At 45.4% G+C, this 17,108-nt stretch overlaps 1 protein-coding gene across 1 annotated transcript in view; it reads left to right on the top strand.

Moving 5' to 3' along the window:
- Positions 1 to 17,108, top strand: part of LOC128410231 (protein eyes shut homolog) — a 472,516-nt gene that overhangs the window by 392,793 nt on the left and 62,615 nt on the right. The window contains exons 27-28 of the mRNA XM_053381165.1: positions 11,092 to 11,200; positions 11,800 to 12,020. Of these exons, the coding sequence (XP_053237140.1) occupies positions 11,092 to 11,200; positions 11,800 to 12,020 (330 nt within the window). The remainder of the gene's footprint in view (positions 1 to 11,091; positions 11,201 to 11,799; positions 12,021 to 17,108) is intronic.

Below are 17,108 nucleotides of genomic sequence, written 5' to 3'. Positions count from 1 at the left end.
GAGAGAAGACATGTTTCTTTGTCCTGATTTATGATGAATAAATCCGTAGTTGTAGTATGCTTCCACAAGCCTCATGCCTATTCTGTGTGTGCAGTTCACTCTGCTGAAATAGTGTGCCCTGGCTTTGAAGCCCAGGTCGCTGATTTACGTCGGACCAGAGGCCGATGGGTCTTCGCAGCGGGACAGCTGAAAGGAGAAGACTCAGCTGGGGCTAGCCAGCTGGCCTTATAGCCCTCTGCATGCCGACAGTTCAAACCCACCCAGGGCTGTTCTTGAACTACAAGGGGTTGGACTATATGACCCTGGGGGTCCCTTCCCACTCTACATTTCTAGGATTCTATCATCCCTGAAAACAGCAGGAAAACTACAGTGCAAAACTCTGGTGATTTTCCTGCTTAACAGGGTTTCCCCACCCACACCCCCTGCCAGAAGTGATTAACACAGAAATGAATGCTAAACTTCCATTAGATTCTGCTACATTTCCAGAAGTGGGTTTTATGTCATGTGGAAGATCATATAAAACACATACATTATCAAGTAAAGAAATGCAGGGAGAGCAGAATTAAGTGCTGTCTGAATGTACACTTTGACCAGAATAGAAGAAGAAGAAGAAGAAGAAGAAGAAGAAGAAGAAGAGGAGGAGGAGTTTGGATTTGATATCCTGCTTTATCACTACCCGAAGGAGTCTCAAAGTGGCAACATTAACCCTGTCGTGTGGGACAACCGCAGTGCCTGGAGACAATCAGTCAGGTTGTATGTCCATAGCAGTGACCACTAGGAAGAAGAAGAAGAAGACGATGACGAAGAAGAAGAGGAGGAGGAGGAGGAGGAGTTTGGATTTGATAACCCGCTTTATCACTACCCGAAGGAGTCTCAAAGCGGCTAACATTCTCCTTTCCCTTTCTCCCCCACAACAAACACTCTGTGAGGTGAGTGGGGCTGAGAGACTTCAAAGAAGTGTGACTAGCCCAAGGTCACCCAGCAGCTGCATGTGGAGGAGCGGAGACGCGAACCCAGTTCCCCAGATTATGAGTCTATCGCTCTTAACCACTACACCACACTGGAGAGACCACCACACTGGTTTAAGCATAACCTGGTGATGAAAGGAAGGTAGGCTATGAACCAGGCAGTTTTTCCCCCCAACTATACCACCAGAGCACTGATCTGAGGTGGAAAGGAGACCTAGACCACATTGTTCTTCATCGTTTTGGTTAACTGCTCATTTTAATGTATCATTTTAATGTATCTGTCTAGCTATGTAGTTATAGATAAGCCCTCTGCATTGCCTTGCTCCTAACTTGGTTCCAAAAGGGTTTGGTTGTCAAACTTCAGCAGACTTCTCAGCTGCCTTGAAGGTGGAGGCAGTTCTGTGCACACAACCCCAGTGTGAACCTGAAGCTGACACTGAAATTACTTAGTCCGCCTGCTCACATATCATATCCACATGAAAGAGGGCATGGATCTAACCCTACATGCCCACACAATAGCTTTCTTTTGCATATTGCAGATTTTTAAGATCCTGGGAACTTTGCGAAATGCATTTTGCCACTTAAAGAAAATGCCAGCCATAAAAAGAACACTTTTAATTTAATGGCTTAGCTTTAGTGTAATACTTGAAGCTGCCAAAGTATGCTGCAAAAGGGGGCTTGCCAACGCCTCCAAAAAGACAAGGAAAGAGAATGATGGTTAGGGGTGGCAAAAATAGTGCATTTGTAAATAATAATAATAATAATAATAATAATAATAATAATAATAGCCCATCCCACCAGTCCTCAAACCATCAGGTGCTGTTTTTATTTGGAGTGGGGGCTAATGTGAAGTCACTGTTTTTAATCATCATGGCTCTAGAGATTCAAGGGGGAAACCCAAGAGGTTGTTATATCTGAAAAACTCCTGAACTGGATGTGTGCGCTTAATAGAAAAATTGTAGTTCTCGAAAAATCTTGCATATTACTTGACAGCTGGTTAGATGTACCCCTTGACAACTGCTTTGGCTAATCAAGGGTGTAAATGAAGCTACTGCTTCGGTGTTCCACGGCAGTCATTTCAAATTCTCCTCTTAATATCAACACTTTACAGGTAAAACCATCTTGATTTTTGAGCCCCCAAGTGATACATTAAGCAGATAGAGGTTGTTTGTCACGCAAGAGTGGAAAATTAGTGTGCGAGTCTTACATTTAAAATGCCTGAGCCTTCTGATTCAAATGGCAGAGATACTTGTAAGCAGTGTGTGTTTGTATTATTATTTGTCCAAAGGCTAGATGCCTTTATTTTATATATATATATATATATATATGGTCTAGCTGGCTGCCAGTGTGAAATCCCTCTTGGTGCTCAGCGCAAGATCATCCTGCATCCGTTCTGCCTTCACAAGGTCAGAGCCTTCCACCGCCAAGCGTGTGCTTGACTTCTTACGCTCCCTGATTTGACATTTTAATTTTGTTGGGTCTGCGCAGCAATCCCCAGGAAATATGGCTGTGGTGATAGCATTGTATAAAAATTGTAATTGATGTAAACAAAATTTCCCTAAGTATGTTTGCAGAAGCACGAGTGCGCTGCTGGTGGTGGGGTTTTTTGTTTTCTGTTGTTGTTTTTTTTACATGATTACATTAAGGTAATTATAATGCATGAGTGCAGTTAGGAAAATCGTATGTCTCAGGACCTATCCTCATCCATATTGTCAAAAGTGTAATCAGTTTAAAATACTTTGCCATGTTTCCCTTGATATAAGCAGGAAGCTGAAGCAATCATGCTGTCAATTAGGGCTTAAGTTAGACTTTTCAATGACTAGAGAGATTTGGCAAGGGTGGTGGTAGGAGCGCCAAGGAAGGTGTTTTGCATTTCCCGTTTTTTTGCCATGTGTCTTTACTGCCACCTGGTGGTTTTGGGAGGACAGAAAAACGCCCTCGCAGAGAGCCATCCGTCGCTCACTGTTGTCGTTGCAAGCTGAGACGTTTGCCTGAGCAGCATTCCGAGAGCTAGCATTTGAGTTTAAAGATGCATTTATATGAGTTGGCTTAAGCAGATTCTGTTTAATAGCAGCTGTAAGCCGATGGTAATCCATTACATCTCAATAAATACCTACAGTTGGTGACAAATGAGGCTGCGAGGTGGGGGGGGGCGGCGGGCGGTGAGTGGGCAATTGTGTTAGGTAAATATTAGGAGTGCTCATTATTTAGGAGCTCAAATATGAAGTGGGAAAGTGATTAATCAGGAGGTAACCTGAAATGAAATTAATCAGAAAGCAATTCTTGGTTTATCTTTCACGTACTTGAGAAGGTCAGAGATTTGGCAAAGACATAAAACTTGCAGGGCTTACTTAGCAGAGTAGTTCTGGTTCTTATATAGGACCCAGCAGTGCTGTTGTAAATATTGGAAGTACAAGTACTCGTCGTGACAAACCCCTGTGGCGACACCCCCTACGGAGAGTCCATAGCCATGCCAGCCGTATTGATCAGTGCAGTCAGGCTAGAATCAGTGCAATGTGCTCAGACTATCTGATGCCAGTTAGTAATCTGGCCGCTGCACTAGCTGTCATTTCTGAAATGTTTTCAAAGGAAGCCTAACACATTGCACAGGGAGTGAAGGAAAGATGCCGGCTCCATAGGAAATGCCCACTCTGTGGAATAATATACAGAATGTGGGTTGCTCCCCCCCCCCGACACTGTGGTGGGGGTGGGGTGGGGGAGAAGGACCCCAAACACTCTCCCGATTAATGTGAATTCTGTGAATTCAGAGCTGATTTGATGGGAGTGCATATTCTGATGTTAATTATATTCTGCGTCTATTCAGTGCGATACATAGAAGACATAAAGCGATGTGATGTAAGGCTGCAGAAACATAAGAAGAGCCTTGCTGGACCAGAGATACCAATGATCCATTTGTCCAACATCCTGCTTCCTATAGTGACCAATCAGATGCCTCCAAGAAACCCTGCCAGCTAGATAAGTTGGCAGTAGCTATCTCCCACCAGCAAGTGGCATTCAGTGGCATGCTGTCTGTGTATAAGATTCCATATGGCCATCATGGCCAATACACCTATCCCAGTGTTCTTCACCTTTGAGTCACCAGATGTTGTTGGACTGTAACTCCCATCATCCCCTGCTAGCTTAGCCAATAGCCAGGGATGGGGTGGGAGCTGTAATCCTGCAACATCTGAGGACCCAATGCTGAAGAACAACTCAGTGAATTTGTCTAATTCCCTTTTAAAGTCATCTAAGCAGATAAGGCTCCTGCCAACCTAGCAGTTCGAAAGCGTGTCAAAGTGCAAGTAGATAAATAGGAACCGCTCCAGCGGGAAGGTAAACGGCGTTTCCGTGCACTGCTCTGGTTCGCCAGAAGCAGATTTAGTCATGCTGGCCACATGACCTGGAAGCTGTACGCCAGCTCCCTCGGCCAATAAAGTGAGATGAGCGCCGCAATCCCGGAGTCGGTCACGACTGGACCTAATGGTCAGGGGTCCCTTTACCTTTACCTAAGTGGATAAGAAGTGTGTTCTGACAATTCACACCTTGAAAACTATGACAATATATTTCTTTTGGGTGGGAGAGGAGGCAGGAGACGCTTGTTTTGGTGGATAGAACACCCACACCACAATTATTTTAATTTGTTTGTAATTTTTCATTCGTTGCATAAAGTAGGTTCTGTACTTGACACATAAGTCCCAGTTTGGAAATCACATCATGTGCCTTTTTATGGTTATCCCTGGAGGGGGGAATGGCAGGACGCTGCTGAGTGTGGACCAGGAAAAGGGGGGCTGGAATCTGACTCAGGAAAGGAGGGCAGTAGTTTCTGGGGACCTGTACCAGCCAGGAGGCAGGAACCAGGGGCAGGGGAAGCTTCAGAGCTGGAGGGGGCTGGAGCACAGGATGGGTCAGAGGAAGAGGATGAAGAGGCAGGTCAGGCAAGAGAAGGGCCAGGTGCTTCCCCACCCTCTCCTGCACCACTTTCTCCCTGAACCAGAAGGGAATTGAAAAGGGGCGAGCAGAGGATGTTTCTGCACAGATGCAGTCTCCAGCTGCATGCACACAGCCCATTGGGGGGAGGTATATAAACTACAGCAGAGAGAGAGTGGTCCCCTGTTGCTGCAACTGCTCCATAGAGCTCACACCTGGGAATGCTGCCTAGCTGTTAGAGGTGTGTGCATAAATATCCAGAGCTGTAGAAGTGACTTTTTAAGTGTTATCTTTGACTATCAATACTTCGTTATCTGCCGTGTGCATTCCTTTGGCCGGGAAGCAACCTTGACAAGGAAGGAGGAATGCTGGATTTCAAATACAGTTGAAATTTCTAGCATAGGTATGTGGCAGAGTAACAGAAGAAATGCTTCCATCAAACATCAAAACAAGCCAACAGGGTAAAAGCTATTGTTTGCTGCGAGGTAGGCGATTAGGCATTGCCATCACTGTTTATAGCATAAGGGCAGGTTGGTATCATACGGTATGAGGTTAATTATGAAAAATACAGCTTAAAAACATCTTGAGGCTGCACCGCTGGATTCATCATTGGTCTTTCTGATGTGATCTGCTAGGCTTCTGGTTACAAAAAAAGCCGGAATGCGTCAGTCTCTCTGCTGAGCTAATAGGCAGGAACCCGGCCCAATTTTTAAGTTGTAAAGAAAATGTTTCCATATCAGTTTCAGGCATCACATGCGCAAATATTTATATGCTGTAAAATGCAAGCTTCTCTGTACAAGTGCAACATGTCCCATTATACCAAACTTCATATATTTGTAGTCAGGGCAAGGGGAAGAGGCTGCATTCATAGACATTGCTAATCAAAGAAAATATAAAAATGTGTAGCTACTAGCCACATGCCTGCTCTAGAGATTCTGCCTGTAAGAAGTGGTGGATCTGCAGAACAGTTCATGTATTTTTGATTAAATCTGTGTCATGCTTACCAGTTGCCTAAGGATACCTTGGCCTAATGTGTTGCCTTCTCATGTGGGTGGTAGCAAAAGAAAGACCATTCCATGCAGGTTCTCAAGACAGTGCTACCCTTGCTGATAGGAGGCCCATGGTCTCCCACCCTGCCTTCTCTGAATTTGTTAAAGTAGCAAGTGAGGCCACAGAAAGCCAGGTAGGAGAAAGTAGACTCTGCCCAGGAGTATGGAAAGTTGAAATTGGAGTGGCAGTGAAGGCATTATCCCCACAGTGGAGTCATTGTTCAAATGACTACCTTCCCCCCTCCCCCCAAGACATCATAGTCCAGGCTACAAGGGTTACGGGAGACTGTGGGTTGAGATTGTTTATTTCCTTATGCAGCAGATATGCGTACTTCAGGCTTTGCAAGATCTGGATGTCCCTGCCCTCCAGTCTGAACTGAGGCCTTGACAACCTTGAGCTGTTTAAAGAGTACCATTAGATCCATTCCAGCCATAGCATGGCCATCAATCAGCAGCCATTTTTACCACTTACAAGATAGCTGGTTGCATCTAAAAGATACACCCAGTTATTCACATTGTGTAAAGGAGAGGGGAATGGCCTCTGCCACAGAGGAGTTAAGTGTCAGGCTCTAGAGAGCGTTCACAAGCAGAAAATGGGAAAACGAAGAAACTACATAGTTGCACTAGGAGGAGGCAGGACAATGAGTCCCACTAGAGAAACAGGGCTGCAGGCTTGGGGGTAGCAGGGGAGGAAAGGGGAGATGGTTCCATCAGGCAAGCTTGATGCTTTGTGCTGACGTAGCCATCTCTGTAATGATGCTTTGAATTCCACCCAAAGGCAGGAAGCCTGGAGACAAGGATGTCCAGAGCCATTAAGTGCTAGCATGGTGGTTGACAGCATCAAGTACTGGAGAGGTGGCTCTAATCAGGGCACTTCCTAGACATAGTGTCAGGGGCTCAGGAGCAGAAGCACAGGGGAGAGAGGAAATGGAGAGCGAAGGGGAAGAATCCGAGGGCAGCGTAGCGGAGTATGACAGTGACCCGAGAGATTCCATGAGCTTCTCCAGCGAATCAGAAGATTCCCAGAAGGGGGCGCCGATGGTCAGGACAAGGGGGGTCCCAGGGGGGACGCACCAGAAACAAGGGGCCAGCGGGGACTCCCAAAGCAGCAGCGGGGGATCAGGACCAGCTTCCCCACCAGAGCGTAGTGGGGGGGAAGAGTCACATGTGTCAGGACCAGCGTCTCCTCCAGCGGGGAGAGAAGATGAGTCAGGGCTGACCACGCCTCCATCGGAAAGTGGGGGAACGGAGGGGAGGTCAGTTACAGCTAGCCTCCCCGAAGGGGGAAGCAGTGACAGCAGCAGTGAAATGGTCAGGAGGAAGGTTGCCAGCTGGGCGCGCGCGCCAAGTTCAAAGGTACAGGCGCGCGGGACAGCAGGAGACCCGGATTGGGAACCAGGTCCTAAAGCCCGCTGGAGGGAGGGGGAAGACTCAGGGGACTCAGCGTCAGAAGAGTCTAGGAAGGGCGAGACCCCGACGGACAGGCGGAACCAGAGGAGGAAAGAGCAAAGGAAGAGGTGGAGCAAGGCTAGAGTCTTAAACTGGTGTCTGGGGGGAGGAGATTCAGACGGAGCTTCAGCGGTCTAGAGTTTGAGACGTAGAGCTGCACGCTGCGGCTGTGAAAGTGAAACTGAACTTCAATAAAGACTTTCGTACTTAACAACGAAACGGCGTTAGTCCTTTGTGAGCTGGGACCTCGGGCAGCTCTGACACATAGATACAGTGGTTTGGTCTCATATGAAGAGCACTGCTGGATCAGACAAAGGCCTATCTAGTTCAGTATCCCATTCTCACAGTAGTCAACCAGAAGGGCCAGCCCTCCCATGAGGCAAGATGTGGCAACTGCTTTGGGGGGCATGATCCATAGGGGCCGCAGATTCGGGCTGGAAGGAACACTCTGCATGTAGATCTTCACTCCTCCGCCTTGATGTTGAGCTTCACTCCCTGCTTCTTCCCTGGCAAGGAACCACCATGTTGTGTGTGGTTTGACTCAGGTGCCCAGATGTCAACCAGATGCCCATGGGAAGCCCACAAGTGAGACATGTGTGCTACAGTGCTCTCCCCATTTGTATTTCTCAAAAAAACACACACCAAAAAAACCCCTTGTGGCAATCACACAGGGTCCCCGGACGTTTCACCATCTATTAATCCCTGTGCCACCACTTTATTTCTTGCTGCCACTACCCAGGCCCTACCTGCTACAATACTGAGTCCAGTCAGGGTTAAATTGGAACATAAACTTCTGTTTGTTTATTTCAGTTTAACAAGCATGTGGTTTCATAAACGGTACTGGTCAATTACAATCATGGGGTGCTTATCCAGACCTATAACTTCCGCTACCTGCTCTCACTCACTAAACCACCTCTCAGATATTTACTTGTCTGCCTAGCCCCTAACTGTTCCTGACTCAGCTTATTTTGCTACACTAACTCAACCTACCCACATACTCTTTTCCAATTCACTCCCACTCCAACCCAATTTCCAACAAACTCCTCCCTTTGCCTCTCCCAGAGCTGGTTTTATAGTCCCTCTGACTCCACCCCCCTGGGTTCTGATTGGGTAACCTGTTTAACTATTTCACCTCCAGCACTCTCATATGTTAACGTCGCAACCCTCACTGTGGAATCCTGCAAACTCCACCCACTTTAGCCTATGGCTCAAGCCACCATGGGCCCCCAATGTTTCCCATGGGTGACTGGTCCTACAGCAAAAATAATTTTCCTCACTCTTGGCTTGAAACTTATTCCACGAGCAGGGCAGCCTCTTCCCAAACGTTCTGCAAAAGTCCAGGGATAAGATTCAACACTGATACTTGCTATCAAGGATACTGATGCATCTGTTCCAAGTGCAGGAAGTTCAAAAAGGTTATGGCTCCCTTTATCTTTGGAGCTTTTCTGTATTACAGTGTGGTAATAGATGGATGCTCAGTGCCTTCTGTTTCTCCTGCAGACTAGCCCTCTTTACTGGGTTGAGCAGGGACCCCCAGCCCATGCAACAGATTCCTGCCTGCCTCTCAGCACCAGTGGATGCCTTGATTGGGGTGCGAGTGTTGACATTAGGTTGCCAGGCGCAAATGTTAAGTGGAAATTCAAAATGAAGCCTGGGGAGAAAGGATGCTTTCACCAAATTGAGTGCTCATTTTAATTAAGCGCTTTCCCATTATGTTCTCACATTTGACAACCGCTGAAATAATAATTAGCACTCATAGAGGGGGGGTTTCCCCCCCACCCTCACAAAATAATAATTTAAAAACAATTATGTGAAAGCTATCCTTTGGGAATGGGTTTTTTATTGCTGATAATGTACATGATGTTCTCCCCTCAGATTTGATCACATTGGAAGAAAGCCCCAAAGAGTTCCCAGTTGCTTATTTGACATCCCTTGCATTTATTTTACAAATCCCCTTAACCTTGTGTCCTGCTTTATCTCCAAAACTCAGTACCAGTGTATACATTAATAGCATCCTTTGTGAGTTGTGATAACTCTTATCGCAGTGTAATCTTGATGCTCGTAGGTACAGCCCTTCGTTTTCCAAAGCGTTTTTATTTCCCCCGTACACCAGCAGAAAGGAAAACGTCTGTCTAGAGAGTTCACTATCATTCAGCACTGATGTTACTTGTTCAACAATCACCTACACCAGGGAAAGTATATGTCAACCACAGTTAGTAGAATTCATCAGTATCTACAGTGCTTACACATGTAAAAAGCTTCCCCTGCCTTCACTCTCTTTTTTCTGTGTACATTTCAGATTCTCAAACAATAGGCATTAGGGGAGTAATAAAAAGGGATACCCCAAAAAAGAAAACAAATGAACTTAGAACTTTGGTCTGCTTTTGAAAGTCTATATAACCTGCCGACTTTCCATATATCTCTTTCCAAGTTCATACACATGGATACCACCCCTTATAATCTGTGTGTGTGTGTGTGTGTGTGTGTGTGTGTGAGAGAGAGAGAGAGAGAGAGAGAGAGAGAGAGAGAGAGAGAGAGACCAATGGAGGTGCTGGCTTTATTATTTATCCATTTAAATAATGTTTAGGGATATAGTAAGGGACGCAGGTGGTGCTGTGGGTTAAACCACAGAGCCTAGGACTTGCCGATCAGAAGGTCGGCGGTTCGAATCCCCGTGATGGGATGAGCTCCCGTTGCTCGGTCCCTGCTCCTGCCAACTTAGCAGTTCGAAAGCACGTCAAAGTGCAAGTAGATAAATAGGTACCGCTCCAGCAGGAAGGTAAACGGCGTTTCCGTGTGCTGCTCTGGTTCGCCAGAAGCTGCTTAGTCATGCTGGCCACATGACCTGGAAGCTGTAAGCCGGCTCCTTTGGCCAATAAAGCGAGATGAATGCCGCAACCCCAGAGTCGTTCACGACTGGACCTAATGGTCAGGGGTCCCTTTACCCTTTACCTTTAAGGTGCCTTACTATTGGTCAGACTATTGATCCGTCTACATCAATATTGTTTACACTGACTGACAGCAGCTCTCCAGGGTTTCAGGCAGGAATCTCTCTTAGCCCTACCTGGGATTGAACATGGAACCTTCTGCATGCAAAGCAGATGCTCTACCACTGAGTCATGGCCCTCCCTTATTCAACTTTTCAGCCAAAAAAAAATACTCCCAAAAAGCTGCAGATCCCACAAAAGATAGCCTATGTCCTTAAGTTTTGCATTCTAAAAGGACATGACACAAAAGGAAAATGAATTCAGAGGGAGGAGGAAATAAACAAACTTGGGGGCAAAGTTCTTAGCTGCAATGACCAGCTGGGGTGGAAAAGTTCAAGGAGAAGAGGAGCCAAAAGTTGCTGCTTTCTCAGCTGTGCCAGTGGAGCAACCCTGCATCTTTTCTCTTCCCTCGTCTGCTGCAGTCTGATGGTTCTTTATAAACCAGCATTTCCCTGCTTGGCCTGTACATGTAGCCACCACAACTTGTGGTGGCTACATGTGTTGGACCCAAGTGTTGGTGCTGGTTCAAAACAAGCGGTTTGTCCACTCATTTTCCTTCTGCAGCCATGCACTCTTTCACATGCGTTCATCTGGGGGCTGTCACATATAGGAACCAGGCCCATGCCAGATTTAACTCTCACGCTAGCAATCCATTTTCATAACAATTCCTGTTTCCCATCCCAAACAATGAGTTCTTCTGCTTCCTTCCAGCTATATGTTGCCTTCTGACAGTCCCGAAGGCCATTGCCTGCTTGAAATGACTGCGGATGAAAATCCTCCTGTACGTCGGGGGCTCTTTCTGCCACATCGGTTGACTCAGGTGAACTTGCAAATCACAGCCCAAAGTCACACCATAACCCAACTATTTCCATTTATCTCACAAGTCATTGGAAGCATGATTTATATACTTCCCTTTTTATTATTAGATGGAGCAAACCTTGTTTCATGCAATCCTTTGGGTATGCTGCACATCCAATAGAAATTAGAGATAATGCTCGTGTACAACTTCGGTTTATGTCAATGGGACTTGTGTTAGTGAACTGGTTGTTGTCTGGAGCATCCTTATGTCACCCATACAGTCTCTGGATTACTTACATCAGCAGGAATCAACATGGCGGTGCCCTCCAGGTATTATTGGACTACAAATCCCATCAGCCACAGCCAGCATGGCCCCATGGCCAAGCATAATGGGACATGGAGTTCAGCAATATCTGGAGATCACCAAGCTGTCATGAAGTTAGAATCCCAGGCACACCCATGGATGAAGCAGGAAACATTTGTACGCTTATGAGTACAAGATGAACCACGTTTCTGTGTCCTACTCCCTCAGTTTCCTTCATGAATAGAGTCTATAGGCAGTTGCAGTAAGGGCTGATTTATTTCTGTGTGTATACGCTTATTTATTGTGATCCTTTTCAGGTTACCTTTGGGCCAATATTCCTTGGGAATGTCCCAGATCACATTAAGATTCATCCGAGTTCTGGGTGGATTTATGGCTTCAGAGGCTGCATTAGGGAGTTCCAGGTGAACAACAAAGAACTCTTCATCATAGACGAAGCCTTGGGAGGAAGGAACATCGAGAACTGCAATGTCCCTGTTTGTGACTATCATCCATGCCGCAACGGTGGCACTTGCACCAGGTAGGCATCAGGTCCTTATCTTTTACCTTTAAATTCCTTCGCTGCCTGATTAGCTTCCCTCATTAAATCATTGCGCTGTGTGTGTGTTTGTGTGCATAGTTTGTTTGTTTATTTGAGGCATTTTTAATCTGCTCTTCAATTAATTTACTACAAATGTTGTTTTTCTTCCATGTTTTTAATAGCCCTTGTGGGAGTAGAACTTGTCCCTTCTGGAAAAACAATTATATTGTTTGTTTGTTTGTTGATTTATCTGAAGCATTTTTAGCCCACTCTTCAGCTAGAAAGGCTCCCAGAGCAGCTTGCATGAGTTCAATAAAAGCAAGATAGCTTCCACATACAAGACTTTGCCCTTTAAAAGACAAGGCACAAAAGGGAAAATGGGATGGGGAGGGAAGAGGAAAACAAGAAAACTCAGGCACCACTTAGTAGTTACATACTGGTAGTTGTTCTGATAATGGAAAGGAAGCCATTCAGGAATAGGAGGGGCCAAGTGCAGCTGGTTTCTTAGTGGAGCCAAAGGACTGATCCTGCTTCCAATTTCTCCCTCTGCCACAGCCAGGCGACAGTTGAGGGAGGGAGGAGCCTAACAGGGCTGGTGCCTCAGTAGGGCAGAGCCCTGCGTCCAACTTCTCCATCTGCTTCTATATGGGAGAAGAGACAATATTTCAAAAACCAAAGACACCTACAACTGAAGCATGAAATACGAGGATTTCACATATTCCTGATGGAACTGAAATCAGGGAGTTGACTAAGGTGCTTCTCCCTTTAATGAACAGGAACTATTCTTTGATTCACATAGGCAGTGATAAAGTCTCTTCCTGTGAGATTAGTGATAATCCCAGTCCAATATATTCCATCTGGGAGTTGCGGAAGGCACCGATCAGAGCAAAGCTATGCAATGTACTTGAATGCAATCTATCCACCTCATTCACAATTCAATTTTTAAAAAAGAAAATGCATTTTAAAATAGTTGAGGGTTTTTAAAGGTTTTTGTTGATGGAGACCATAAAACATGTCAAGATGCTTATTTATTACAACAGCAGCAGCAAAACAACACCACAACTTAGAGTCTTGTTTAACAATCATGCTTGCCACATAAAGCAATTAAATAACCATTTTGACTCTGTGTACAAAACTGAAATAGTTCACAGTCATCTAAAATGCTGCCAGTCTTTTAACTTAAGCTGGTTTAACAGCAGTTACAAATATCTTTCTCTTCATTGCTTGGTGATACCGGAACATCGGAAAAGCCTTCCTAGAGATTTCATCTCTGGAAAACCACAGGCTGTTAAATAAGCAATTAAACCACAAGCTAGAAACTCAGATCTCGATTCCATAGTTTATGATAAGACTACTGGGAGATAAAGCCGAGTGCTGAAAGCTCTAATATTTTGCTTCACTGCAGGCGGAGGGCATTGAAGGCTAAGCCTCTTAGCACCAATATAGAAACATAGTGGCTGTGAATGACCGGAAGTTTGAGTTTCCAAGTTGCCTTCAAAGTACAGTGCAGGAATCCCATTCAAGAGCTCCCCCATGCAGGATCTCATTTCCCATTAGTGCACATTCCCAATAGGAAAGAACAAACCTGAGAAAGCAACTGATTGTTTAAAGTGAGGGAATGAGATAATGCAGGGGATTCTCAAGTTTTCTTCTAAAGCAGGATTGACCAATTTGTCTCATACCGAGGGCTGCTTTAGGGACGTGGGTGGCGCTGTGGGTTAAACCACAGAGCCTAGGACTTGCTGATCAGAAGGTCAGCGGTTTGAATCCCCGCGACGGGGTGAGCTCCCATTGCTCGGTCCCTGCTCCTGCCCACCTAGCAGTTCGAAAGCACGTCAAAGTGCAAGTAGAGAAATAGGTACCGCTCCAGCGGGAAGGTAAACGGCGTTTCCGTGCGCTGCTCTGGTTCTCCAGAAGCGGCTTAGTCATGCTGGCCACATGACCCGGAAGCTGTATGCCGGCTCCCTCAGCCAGTAAAGCGAAATAAGCGCACAACCCCAGAGTCAGCCATGACTGGACCTAATGGTCAGGGATTCCTTTACCCTTTACCTAAGGGCTGCTTTAGAGCCTAATAAATACTGGGTGATAGCTGACTTCAATGGAACCGGTGTACTGATCTGTATGCTACAGCAGAGATGGAGGTGGCCCTCTCAGTGTTGCTAGACTGCAACTCCCAACCCCCCTGACCACTGGCCAAACTGGCTTGGACTGATGGGAGTTGCAGTTCAACAGCAGCGGGAAGGCCACAGGTTCTCCCATCCCCATGTTAGTTTTCCCCTCCCTGTGCATATCAGGTTTTATTGCCACTTCCCTGCGATAGGTTTCTGTGTCCTGTGTCTGTTGGCACTCCCAATGACACAACAAGTTGCTGGAAGTGGCAGGAGGAAAGAGTGCTCTTGTGCTTGTGTCCCGCTTGCATGTTCCCCACAGGCAACCGGTTAGACGAGATGCTGGATGAGATGGGCTGTTGGCCTGATCCTGCATGCTCTTCTTGGGTCCTGTGTAGCATTTCCATGCCAGCATGGAACTTCTCCATGTCATCCAGCAGTTCGCATGTGGCAAGGTGTATTCCCACATTGCATCAAGTTACAGAGGGTCACTGTAAAGAGGAGCTTAAAGCTCACCTGGGTTGAATGAGTAGTGAACTCTCAGATGAACCTGCCTCACAGCATCATGATGAGGATAAAATGTGGAGTGCCTTGAATGGTCAGGAAGAGTAGGATATGAATGTGGTAGGTGAGTAAGTGAAATTACCTTCCAGCTCTGTGAATCTATTCACATATATCACTCTCCCTCCTCCCTTAGTGCATGCCACTACATCAGTGATTTCCTCATTTGTGGCAAGCCATGGTTTGTTGTTACATCCGTATAGGCAAACTGTGATTTGCACTTGCCACCCAAACCAGAATTACAAACCAGAAGGCATAAACATGTCAGTGACCCTGTGAGTACAATCCGGATCTGTTAAAATTTGTAGGGTTGAAATGCTCTCAAGATGCATTCTGTGCCTAGAGTAAGAATTTTAGCTCAGAGAAACTGTGTTTAGTCTGCCAGTTGAGCAGTCAAATCTCTTTGGACTCCTATGGTGCAGAAGGTTCTTTTTTTAAAAGCAGAGAAGATAATGTGCCGCATTTTCATCAGGGTTTGGCAGGAATTAAAAGGCTATAGTGTTGTGGAAACAGCTCATAGAATTCCCATATCAATGATCGTGTCAAAAACACATTGGTAGTGGTTGATGAATAAATGTATTTCTGACTGCTTAAAAGCTTGTCAAAATGTGAACATACATGAGCTTAGTTTTGTAGTGCTGAGCAAAACCAGAAAGTTAATTACACCCATACACGAGTGTGCTTTCAACGTCCTGAACTATTCTCATAAGCAATTATTCTTACTGTTGTTGTTCGGCAAGTATTGGAACAGCAGATGGCTCCATTAATGTTAATCAATTAATTAAGACCGGAAAATCAAACTCAATTAACAATAAATTTCAATAGAGAGTAGCTTATCTTCAGACTTCAGAACACTGCAAACAGTGTAATTATCAAAATCTCCGAGAAGACTGGTTTCCCAAGGATGAACTAGTGACCTTTCAAGTACAGCTTTCCTACAAAACAAATACCAATTTTTGTTCAAGAAGGAAGGTGATAACGAAAAAAATACATTCCTTACATCTGAAGAAAATGCTGCAGCTGTAATGACATCCCACACCCCACCCCACGTACTATTTGTAAATATGAAGGTATTGCAAAGCCACTATACAAAGTCTCTAGTACTCTTTCCTTCCAAGAGAAAACTGACCTTGTAGCAGCTGCTGTTAGAAGTTCTCACTTGCTCAGGGACAATGTGAAACAGTGGGATGACATTTTTCCAGCACTCAAATCACACCGACATCTGTGGGCTCAAATTGGAATGTTGTTGTTTTTTTATTTCAATAAGTTAATTTAGGCACACTCCAGATTAGGCCTGAATAAACTCACAGAAGTTCAGCTTGATTCATATCCAGCCTAGGGGAGCATCCAGCCCCACCTTCTGCCCATGAGACAAATGTCAGAGGCAACCAGGGGAGCTTGTGGGTGGCGATGGGGCTTCCATTAGCCCGTAAAAATGTTTGGGGTCATCAGGGACTGCATTCTGCCATGGCACTGGGGATGGGGGAGAAACTTGATTATGTTCACATTTAAAGGTGAATCGGCCATATTTGAACTTTCTGAAATAAAATGCGAACACAGCTATCTTCGGAATGCACATGTCTCTCAATCTTGCAATGCAGCTCACCAGCCAAGTAAGGTGCACAAAAATGTATACACTAGGGTAAGATGTATGTAAAAATGTGTATATTCCTGACAATAACATGCCAAAAATGAATTATATTAGGGAAAGTTGCTTTGCAAAATGGTGTTTATTAGGCAAAATTGCATACAAAAATACTAAAGCGCTGATGAATTTTCACAAGGGGTTGTTTTTGTTTTGGAGGGGGATGCCAGTCTTGTGCCAGAGCTTAGCTGGCGAAGAGGAGTTTTGCACCAGTGCCAAAGCAAACTGTGAGGAAAGCCTGAGCAGTTTTAGCAGTGACGTTGCGTCTTTAGACTTTGCCTTGACACTGGCTGCTGATGTGAAAGCACTGAGGAGCTTCTCAAGACTCTGCCTTGATAAAAATCAATTTCAGCTTCTCTGGGAGTCTCTTCTTTGAGGAATAAGCACACACACACATGCACATGAACACTCGTCAACCAGCCCACAAAAAGATAGTGAGGGCAATAGCTAAAGCTATTCTCCCCACCCAAGGAGACTCCCTCCCCACCTATCACATGTAGAGTAGCTTCTGCCCTATCATATTTGGTTAGGGCTTGTAAGACAATTCTGCAAAGGCCGTACTCTGGCACCAGAGGCATGCTTTGAATTGATTGTTTGTATAAGCCTTGATCTGAATTGATTGTCTTGCCTTTCCACTTCTACAAAGCTATTTTTTGCAGGTTAGCTAGCAGAGTTAACCTTTGCAATATTTACAGAGGTGGGAAATAAATAATTTGACTGTAACCGATGGAAGTACCTTGCATTGCAATCTTAAGCATATTTTCCAGGACAGAA

The sequence above is a fragment of the Podarcis raffonei genome, chromosome 3 (genome assembly GCF_027172205.1).
Source record: "Podarcis raffonei isolate rPodRaf1 chromosome 3, rPodRaf1.pri, whole genome shotgun sequence".
NCBI classification, from domain to species: domain Eukaryota; kingdom Metazoa; phylum Chordata; class Lepidosauria; order Squamata; family Lacertidae; genus Podarcis; species Podarcis raffonei.
Note: the sequence above shows the minus strand (reverse complement) of the source record. Positions and strands in the feature narration are given on the sequence as shown.